General features: G+C 59.8%; 1 protein-coding gene across 1 annotated transcript; it reads left to right on the top strand.

Moving 5' to 3' along the window:
- Nucleotides 1–3,545: 3,545 nt before the first annotated feature.
- LOC308354793 (olfactory receptor 226-like) lies at nucleotides 3,546–4,502 on the top strand (the record flags this gene model as incomplete). Its single annotated transcript, XM_080822473.1, has 1 exon — nucleotides 3,546–4,502. The coding sequence occupies one exon, from the start codon at nucleotides 3,546–3,548 to the stop codon at nucleotides 4,500–4,502; it is 957 nt and encodes a 318-aa protein (XP_080678599.1).
- Nucleotides 4,503–10,556: the final 6,054 nt, after the last annotated feature.

Genomic DNA, 10,556 nt, shown 5'->3' on the forward strand with positions numbered 1-10,556 from the left:
GTTTGCCTGTCCACCTCCCGGGCCACCAGCTGGAGATCAGGGAGGGAGGTGCCACGAGACAGGACGGGAACCTGAGCCCCACGCACTCAGGACGCAGCCTGGAGCCCACTCAGGACGGCGGGTGTGGGACGCAGGCTGGGCCAGCTCCTCACCCACAGCCCTGCTCAGGGGTAGGGGCAGAGGTTTCTGGCTAGACCAAGCAGCTGCTGGGGGGTAAGGGGGACCAGCTGTGCTCACATCCCACCCCCACCCGCAGATCACAGCTGCCCTCTGCCTGTGAGGACGGCCAGGGAGGGGTCCAGGCTCCACAGGGCCGCCATCCTGGCCATTCTGGCTGACATGGATGGTCCCAGGGGAGGAGGGTCCCTGACCAGAGGCCTGAGGAGCTTCCCAGGAGGAGCTGCTGGCGCACCACCCCTGGGACGGCGGGGGGGGGGGGGGGTTGCGGGGGGGGGGGGGGAGGAGCCTCCGGCGCTCGCTCCGGGGAGCTCTTCTCCAGTGAGAAGGGAGTGAGGGCTGAGGTGAGCTTCCCATCTGCCACCCAGCTACCCTTTAGAAACACAGCAGTGACCTGCTGGTGGGCGGTGTGGGCTCCGGGGCCGCGGGGCTTCTCCCCATGAAGAGGGGATGTTCCCCGCAGCCGCAGACTGGCCAGTCCCTGGTACTTTCCTCCAAAACCTGACTCCTGCTCCTGTGAAATGAGGGCGGGAGGGGAGCCCCTGCTTGTCCGGACCACCACTACCGTCTTGGCCTGGAGGGCTCCTTGCTGGTGAGGAGGGGTCTTTGCAGCCGCTGTTATCCCATTTTGTATCTTCCGAGCTCTGCCCAGAATCGAGATGGTCCCAGGGTGCGTGGCAGCCCTGGAAGGGAGAGATCCAGGGGGCCCGTGGTCAGCCTCCATCCACTGTGGTGCTGAGCCCCCTCTCAGCACTCAGGACCAGCTAGTGACCTGCGTTGGCTAAGTTCCTGCCCAGAGCAGCACTGCGGCCTCAGGGAAGCCAGAGAAGAGCGCTGAGACCTTGCCCTCCCTAGGTGAGGAGTCGGGCTTGGGGGCTGAGAGCAGAGGGTGGGGCCGGGCTCAGGCTCCAAGCCAGGTCTGCCACCTAAAACTGGCATCTCTGCCCGGTGAGAGCTGAGGGGTGCGCGTGTCTGCTGCGTCTGTGTGAGCCTGTGTGAGCCTCTGTTCCTGAGTGCGCCTGTGTGTGCCCACGCATGGGATGAGGGCAGCAAGCTTGTCTGAACATCTGTGAGGGGCAGGGCGTCTGGGGCTTGGGGTCGAACCCTGTGTCAGAGCCGTTATTCCGTGTTCCTGTGGCAGAGGGTATGGGTCCTGAGGCTCAGGCGGGAGGCTTGGCATCTGTCTCCTGGGCAGGGCGGCACGGGGTGGGGCACCTGTGTCTGTCCAAGGCCTGGGTGCCAATGTCTGTGCCAGGTCGGGGTCTGCTGGGGGCACTCAGGCACGCGGGTGTCCGTCTGCCTGCCGGGAACCTGGTGTCTGCGTGGGTCACCGCATTAGGGGCTGTGGGTCTGGGTGTGGAGGTTGCTGCGACTTTGACTCAGACGCCTGGGCGCCCCAAGTGCATCTGAGTTTGGGGGAGGGAACGTGGGACTTCTCCCAGGTAAGGTCTGGGAGGCACAGGCGTTGGAGCATCACAGGGAAGCCTGGGGACTTGCCACTTGTCTCCTCGTGTCTGTGGGACTCAGGGCTCCTGAGGAAGCACCCCTACAGCCAAGGTGACACTTTTGTTCTGTCTTTGCCCTGGACAAGGGCAGACATTTGTTCCAACTCTGATCAGTGGCAGATTTGAGCAGAGAGTCCTGGGGTCACCAGGAGCCATAGTGGAGGAGCGATAGAGGGACCCAGGGGTGGTTTTACCCCAGACCCCACCACAGGAGGCCGACCCCACCAAGGTTCCTCACCGCACCCCCCGGGGCCACCAAGCGCACCTGAGTGAGCATAGCATGTGTGCAGGCTTTCCACGGCCCTCAGAGCCCATGCGTCCCACCCCTCCTGCTGGCTGCTGAGACCGGGACAGCCCAGCAAAGGTCCTGCCATGCCCCACAGGACAGCTGAAGGATCAGAGGCAGAGAGGGCAGAGAGGGCAGATGTCCTGTCCCAGGCGCAGGAGGCTGGGGAGGGTGGGGTTTGAACCTGAGCTGCCCATCCCAGAGCCCGTGCCCTGGAGCTCCGGGCTCCACTGCCTGTCACAATCTTTGCAGGAAGAAAACCATGGGAAACTGCAGGCTTCGAGCAGGTCCTGGGCAGCACGTAGGGGAGAGAGGACGGGGGGCCCGTGGCCACTCAAGGGCAGAGGCTGGGAGGAGTCCTGGGAGTTCTGGGGTTCTGGGAGGAGGCAGGAACCTAAGAAGGGGACATGAGCTGGGGCCTGGGGACAGGGACAGCCACCCTGCCAGGTTCTGGGCTCAAGGGCCTCTCCAAAAAGGGGCAGGGGTCGGGAGGCCAGGGTAGCCATGCCCTGGGGCATCCACTCCATCCAGGAAGGAGGGCCACCTGCCACACCCCACTCAGTCCCAAACTCAGGAGGAGGCCTCGGGGGACAAGGCCTGGTGTGGGAGGTGCCCTCTGAGGGCTCACAGCAGCGAGATGCCCGACAGAGCCTGAGCAGGGGTCTAGGGGTTCTGTCCTCCAAACCCCTTCTCTCATGCATCAGCCCCTGTTCAGCCAGCGGCTACTTCACATCAGGTGTGCGGGTCCCCTCGGCCATGTCCCGAGGCACTCAGCAAGCAGGTAAGAGCCCAAACCCCAGCCACAGTACACACGAGCACGTTGGGTTTTAAATGGGTTTTTGGAGATCTGGCAGCACAGCCTGTGACCTACAGGAACGTTCCTGGAACGGAGAGCACAGGCTGATGTGGGGCACGGTGCAGGGGGACCCTGGACAGGACTCGGCCACACTTTGGGGAGCCTCTGAGCCAGCAAACCCATGGGTGGACAGGACGGGGGAGACCCACCACGATAGGGCAGGGGTGAAGGAAGCTACTTCTGTTTTGAGGATCCGGCCCTTTCAGTCCTGTGAAAACAGCTCCTTGGAGCCACGAGGAAGCTGCCCACAGTCCTGCCCTCTCGATCCCTCGGCCACCGCAGCCGGGGCTGGAACCAGGGGTGGGGGCACAGGAGGTCTGGGCCCAGGAACCTCCCTGCAGGCTGTGGCTGCATCCGCATGGCCTCGGCAGAGCCACACAGGAGCTGCCCAAGGGGTGAGGCGGCGGAGGGCCGGACCCCCAGGCCCGTGCAGCGGCCTCGGCTTCTGGGAGCGTCAGGAAGCACGTAGCTCGCCTGGCCGGGGAGTCCAGGGGACCCGGGGTGGCCTCCTGCCTCCCTCCAACTGCCTGGGATGCTGAACTCTCCTGGGGAACGGGCGTCCCATGAGTGGCCGTGATCCGCGCCAGCCCCCCCACTACACGGGCCCATGGATGTCCTCTTCAGCAGTCCGGGGGACACAGAGTAAGACGGCCCCTCCACCCACAGCCCGCCCGCCGGCCAACCTCTGACCCGCTGCCTCTGCCGGCAGGCGGTGTGCACCATGTCCGCCAGGGACAACCACTCCGAGGTGACAGAGTTCGTCCTGGTGGGCTTCCCGGGCTCGCTGGGCGTCCACGTGTGCCTGCTGGTGCTGTTCACGCTGGCCTACACGCTGACAGTCACGGAGAACGTCGTCATCATGGCCGTGATCCGCGTCAGCCCCCCGCTGCACAAGCCCATGTACGTGTTCCTCAGCAACCTGTCCTTCCTGGAGGTGTGGTACGTGTCCGTCACCGTGCCCAAGATGCTGCTCAGCCTGGCCGCCCCCCAGTTCCGCCGCATCTCCTTCTCAGGCTGCATGGCCCAGCTGTACTTCTTCCTGGCGCTGGCCTGCACTGAGTGCGCGCTGCTGGGCGTCATGGCCTACGACCGCTACGTGGCCATCTGCCGCCCCCTGCACTACCCCACGGTCATGAGCCCCAGCCTCTGCCGCGTGCTGGCCGCCGGCTCCTGGCTCTCCGGCTTCTCCATCTCCCTGGGGAAGGTCTTCTTCATCTCACGCCTGGGCTACTGCGGCCCCAACGTCATGAACCACTTCTTCTGCGACGTGTCCCCCCTGCTGAACCTGGCGTGCTCGGACATGTCGGCGGCCGAGCTGGTGGACTTCCTCCTGGCGCTGCTCATCCTGCTGGGGCCGCTGCTGCTCACCGTCTTCTCGTACGCCGCCATCCTGGGCACCGTGCTGCGCATCCCGTCTGCCGCCGGCCGGCACAAGGCCTTCTCCACCTGCGCCTCGCACCTGGCCGTGGTGGTCATCTTCTACTCGGCCTCCCTCTTCATCTACGCCCGGCCGCGCGCCATCTACTCCTTCGACCTCAACAAGCTGGTGTCCGTGGTCTACACGGTGCTCACGCCGCTGCTCAACCCCATCATTTACTGTCTGCGGAACCGGGAGGTCAAGGAGGCCCTAAGCAAGGCGGCCCAGAGGGCAGCCCAGGCCCTGGGGGTCCCGTCCTAGGAGCCTCCCCGGGACCCCGGCTCCCGTGGACCTGCTCTAGGCCTCTGTGTCCCCTGAGTGGCCACAGGGTGAGGGGCTGAAGGCAGAGTCCTTGCTGTCCCTGTCCCTCATCATGACCTGCCCAGGACGCCAGCCAGGATGAGCACCCCAACCTGGGTCAGCCCCAGCGAGCCAGTGCCCGGAACAGGCACCTGTGTGGAGCCCTCGCCTTGCACCCCAGGTGCCTCACAAGGTCTCATCCTGGGGTACTTTTCACGTGCTGTGCGAGGTGGCCAGGAACCCCCATTCCAGGCGGGACCTCTCCATCTCCCGACCCAGGGTAGGAGTGGAGTGGCCAGGTTGTAGGCCGGGGCCTGCCTCTTTGCCGAGGCCCCAGGCAGTCCCCGCCAGGTGCTCCTCCTCTGGGCGGGCCCCCAGGCCGGGTCAGCCATAGCACCAGACCCCTGCGCGGTCCTGGGGAGAGGGTGTGAAGGAAGAGGGGCAGGTGTGCCCCAGCTGGGACATGGAACCTTCTGACGCCATGGCACCAGTGATCTCGGGAGAGCAGGGGAGAGCTTCTCGAGGGAGATCTCTGTCCTGCCCTCCCCGGTCAGCCAGGCCCGTGCTGGGCGTGGACCCGCCCCCAGTCTCCCCTTGGTGACGGTATGCATGTGGGAGCTGTGGCCGGGATAGCCACCAGGGACCGCGCACAGCAGGGCCCATGCGGATCCCATGCCAGGTCCACAGAGCAGGGAGGCCACATTCCGGCAGACGGCTGGAGGAGACGTGGGGGTCTCTGGTGGGACCACCACCAGTGCTGGGTCTGCGCGGAACAGGGCTGCGTCTCAGGGCGCGCACCTCGCTTCCAGGCCTGGCCTCGTTCACTCCACACGCTCCCGCCAGGGAGCAAGCTGGTCACCGGGACACTGGTAGGAGGTGCGGGGTGTAGGCGGGCAGGGCTTCACCTCCCAGAGTCTTAGCCGCTTTCCTGAGATCGCTGGTGCCAGGGCGTCAGAAGGCGCCGCGTCCCAGCTGGGGCACGACTGTGACAGACCGTGGGGTTCCCACCGTGGCTCCTAGAGTCGCGAGGCCCCTGCCTGTGCCGCAAAGGCGGCCCGTGCCGGTCTGCGATCTCATGGTGCCCCGGTGGGATTTCAGGTGGTAACTGTGAACCATGCTGGCAAGTTGGGGCGATCTAGAATGCTCGCCTCGTGAGACAGACAAGGGGGCTTTTGAGCTGCTGTCTCTGGGCCACAGAAACACACCCGACCCCGAGCGTCGCGGCTGCTTGCCCCACGTGCTCACACCGGGCTCGGTGCTGCCAGGCGCAGGGGACAAGCCCCACGTAGCCGCGTGGGCCAGGCCTGTGCGCAGGACAAGCAAGGGAGGTCCTGCCGCCCCGTCCACGGGCAGAGCTGTCGCCGCGTCCCTACCTAGCCTCTTGGCACAGACACTTACCGCCATGGCAGCCAATGGGATGCAAACGTCCCACACACGGTGCCCGTAAGCCCGATACCTCGAGCTCCTCCCTTTCAAGATTTATTTATTTATTTGACAGAGAGATCACAAGCTGGCAGAGAGGCAGGCAGAGAGAGGGGGAAGCAGGCTCCCCGCTGAGCAGAGAGCCCGATGGGCTCGATCCCAGGACCCGGGGACCACGACCTGAGCCGAAGGCAGAGGCTTAACCCACTGAGCCACCCAGGCACTCCAACCCCGCCCTCTTTCATAACAGATGTAGTTCCACATCAAATTTCTGCAAAGTGATCGCTCTAAAAACTAGGCTGAAAAGACCACGGCTCACTGGTCTGACAGTACAGCAAGCTCGGACCGCCGGCCTCTCACTCGGTCCTGCAGAGACCAGCTGCACCGGGGAGCTCACAGCCTGGGCTAGTCCCCCAGAAGCAACGGATGCAGCTCGGGTCACGGCTGGACACACAGCAGGGCCCCCAAGGCCAGGGAGACACACTCTGCCCCAGGTGGGGCCTGGGTGCCACGCAGGGATGAGACCGTGAGGGAGCCCCAGCGAATGTGGAGTAACGCCCTGCAGGGAGCAGCGAGGTCGGGAGACATGCCAAGCCAGGAGGAGCTGGGATGCAGGGCTCCCGGCAGGGCACACAAGGGGCTGCCCGCATCCTCCTGCCGCGGCCGAGCACTTGAAGCGAAGGGGAGACGTGCTCTGGTCTTCCCTTGGAGACAGAACTCCGCAGCGGGGCCAGAGGGAGAGCCCACCCCGAGCACAGGGGGAGAAGCGGAGACTGTTGGAGGAGAGGGGCACCGGCAGACGCAGCCCAGTCAGGCGACTAGTCAGTGCTGGGAGACTGAAAACTAGGGGTCAGGGACAAGGCCCCAGCGTCGGTGGGGGGTGCCCCAAACTGAAGACAGAACCCCCAGAGCAGAGACGAGAAGGGCAGCCGGCAAGGGCCTGATGGAGGAACCTCGTGGGCTCTTGGACTTGGGGCCCAATAAAATCATAATTTGAGTTTTTAGAAGATTGCTCTAACTTTGGGATGTTCTGACGGGATTTGGCCTCCTTCTAACGTGGGATATGGAGCAGAGTGTGGGAGCAGGAGTCCAGGGATGAGGGAGCCAGGGCAGAGGCCCAGGCAAGAGGCTGGGGCACCTCGGACACGGCGCCGTTGGCAGGTGTGTGAGGCTGCAGAGCTGCCCCGAAGGTGGGGCCGAGCTCCGTGAAGCTCTGAGCCTGGAGGTCCACTGTCCACCCACCCGGATGGGCAGGTCTGGGGGGCAGGACCCCTGCTGGGACCACCCTGGTCTCCCACTCCCGGCCCCCTCACTCGACCCTGCCATCAAACCCCCATTGTCCATAGGCAAAATTCCCAAATCCTAACGGGGACCCTGTGATCCAGCCTTCACTAACACCTCCTGGGGTCCTGACCACACTGCCTCCCATCTCTCCGGATTGCCAGGCGTCCCCGTCTGCTCCCGTCAGGCACCAGCCCCCACCAAGGACACTGAAGGAGACAGTCCCCTCTGCCCTGGCCCCTCTCACAAGCATGACTCCAGGTGGGGCTTGCACAGAAGGACACCCGCAACCTCCCAGCTCCCAGGGCGTTCACCTGTGTCTGTCCATCCATCGTATTCACATATTCCGGGCACCCACTCCCGGGGGCCACTGAAGCCTCCTGTGGACCCAGGCACACCCGCTCTGCCCACGTGCACCCTGGTGCAGGGACTGAGCAGCAGGTAAAAACGGCAGCCCTGGCACTGGGGGTAGGCCATAGGAGTGGGCCCCCTGCATCCCCTGGGAGCGTCCCGCCGGGCCCTTCCTCCTCTGGGCCAGCGTGGCCCAGACTGTCTGCCTAATCTGATGCTCCGTGTGTTCTGTTTTCTCGGACTTTGGAAGGTGTGTATTTCCAGTGGCTACTCATTTCTGTCGCACAGCGTGAAGTTGGGGGAAGCAGAGAAGGAAGCGGCCACTACTCCTGCATGAGCGTCGGGAGGCCAGTCTCCCTAGGCCTGCGGTGCTGAGCCAGCCCTGCCCCCTGCCCCAGAGCCCCCAGGGACAGGAGGACCCACCAGCAGATGAGGAGTCGGAGCTTCTGTGGCCCGGGACATCTTGCCACCAGGGGTGCTCCCACCGACCACCCCAGGCCCTCTCCGAGGCCTCCTCTGTCTCCCCGCCCCAGCCCCCAGTCAGGGTCCAGTTTTTGGTTAAAGATGGCAGTTGCGCACCCCATGGTCCCTCCTTATCCCACCAGAATGATGGTAAAGGAACCCAGAGGATAAGGACAGTGACAGAGGGGACAGAAGCAACAAAGCCCCAGAAACTGGTAAATTGGCGTGGTCCTGCTAGAGCTCAGAGGACTAAAGTGCAAAGCCCAGAAGGAAGGGGTCGCCTCTCGGATACCGCGGAGACCCTTCACTCGCGGCAGACTGGGCGAGTAGAGAGGAAACTCAGGGAGCCTACAGTAAAGCTTATTATGCAAAAACCAACTTGTGTCCATCTATCAGCAACAAACAGTAGGAAGTTGAAGTAGTTTTCAAATACCGTTTCCAGTATGATGGGAATGAAAGAGGGCATGTGATATGATGAGCACTGGGTGTTATTTTCAACTAATGAATCATTGAACATTATATCTAAAACTAACGATGTACTATGCCTTGGCTAATTAAATTTAAATTAAAAAATAGAATAGCTAAGGGTAAATCTTACAAAAATCTGCAAGAACTATATGCTCAAAACTACAAAATATTGCTGAGAGCATTAAAGAAATGGGATGTAAACCACATTCATTGGCTGAAACACTATTTTGTTAATCCTCCCCAAAATGATCTATACATTCAACGTGATCTCAGTCGGAACCTGAGCAGGTTTCTCTTAGGAACCACCAAACTGATCCTAAGGGCCTAGAATTTTCACAACAACTTGAAAAAGAGCCACAGATTTAGAAAACTAACACTGTCTGATTTCAGGTTTTACTACATAGCTACCGTGACAAGACAGCACAGTACTGGCATCAAGAGAGACAAACAGGTGAGCAGATCAAAGTAGAGAGACTACAGAAATGGAGCCCCACTTATAAAGACAACTGATTTTTGACAAAAGCGCAAAGGCAATTTAGTTAAAAGAACAGTCTTTTCTTTTCTTTTTTTTTAAAGATTTTATTTATTTATTTGACAGAGAGAGATCACAAGTAGGCAGAGAGGCAGGCAGAGAGAGAGCGAGAGGAGGAAGCAGGCTCCCCGCTGAGGAGAGAGCCCGACGCGGAACTCGATCCCAGGACCCCGAGATCATGACCCGAGCCGAAGGCAGAGGCTTAACCCACGAGCCACCAGGCGCCCTAAAAATAACAGTCTTTTCAACACATAGGGCTGGAAAAATTAGATTATCTTGATTCCCCCAAATAGGCTTTGATCCATAACTCACAGCATACATACTCATAGACCTAAATATAACCTGAAACTCCCAGAGGAAAACATCTGTGGAAATCTTTTTTACCTTGGGTTGGGCAAAAATTTCTTAGATATAAAAGCAAAACCAAAATCCATAAAAGAAAAAAAAATCATCAACTGAACTTCAATAGAATTTAAGTCTTCTGCCCTTCAGGAGGCGTAGTTAAAACAATGAAAATACAAGCCACAGCCCGAGAGAAGATATTCCCCAATCACGTGTCTTGGCTGGAATGTAAATGGCAGGGCCACTTTGGAGAACTTCCTGAAACGGTGTACTCAAACCCACCATACAATCCCCATCTCACAGGTATTTATCCAAAAGAAATGAAAGTCTTTCCAAAGACTGTAAGTGTATGTTCATAACAGCTTTCTTGTGACAGCCCAAAACCGGAACTAGCTCAAGTGTCCCTCAGCCAGCGGATGGATAAGTTACGGCCCATCCGCACGCTGGGTTTGTTGGTGACCAAGAGGAACGGACTACTGACGCAGACGACATAGGTGGTCTCGGAGAAACCATGCTCGGGGGGAAAATGTGACACCTAAAAACCTGGAAAATGCAGACTGATCACCAGTGACGGCAGACCAGGGTTGCCTGCGATGCTTTAGGAGGGGCCAGGAAGGGTTAGACCTGCCAAACACATACTCTCTGACCCTTTTCAGAAAAGGCTTATCCCCAGATACAGCAATATTGATAAGACTGTGGTTGGGAATATTCCAGAACTAATAAACAAGAGAAATCTATAGATGCAATAAAAGTCCATGAATGTTGAGCAGAACTAAGACGGATGACGCCCAGACATATTATACTAAAAGCACATGACATCAAAGACAGAGAAAAACTTTCAAAAAGCAACCAGGAAAAAGGCAGATGTCTTCCCAGGGAACCAGAAACTAACTATAAAGAACTTCTCAAACTCAACACTCAAAAAACAAATAACCCAGTCAAAAAATGGGCAGAAGACATGAACAGAAACTTCTCCAAAGAAGACATACAAATGGCCAAGAGACACATGAAAAAATGCTCCACATCACTCGGCATCAGGAAAATACAAATCAAAACCACAATGAGACACCACCTCACAGCAGTCAGAATGGCCAAAATTAACAAGACAGGAAACAACAGATGTTGGCGAGGGCGTAGAGAAAGGGAACCCTCTTACC

Source organism: Martes martes (assembly GCF_963455335.1).
Source record: "Martes martes genome assembly, chromosome: 14".
Taxonomy (NCBI): Eukaryota; Metazoa; Chordata; class Mammalia; order Carnivora; family Mustelidae; genus Martes; species Martes martes.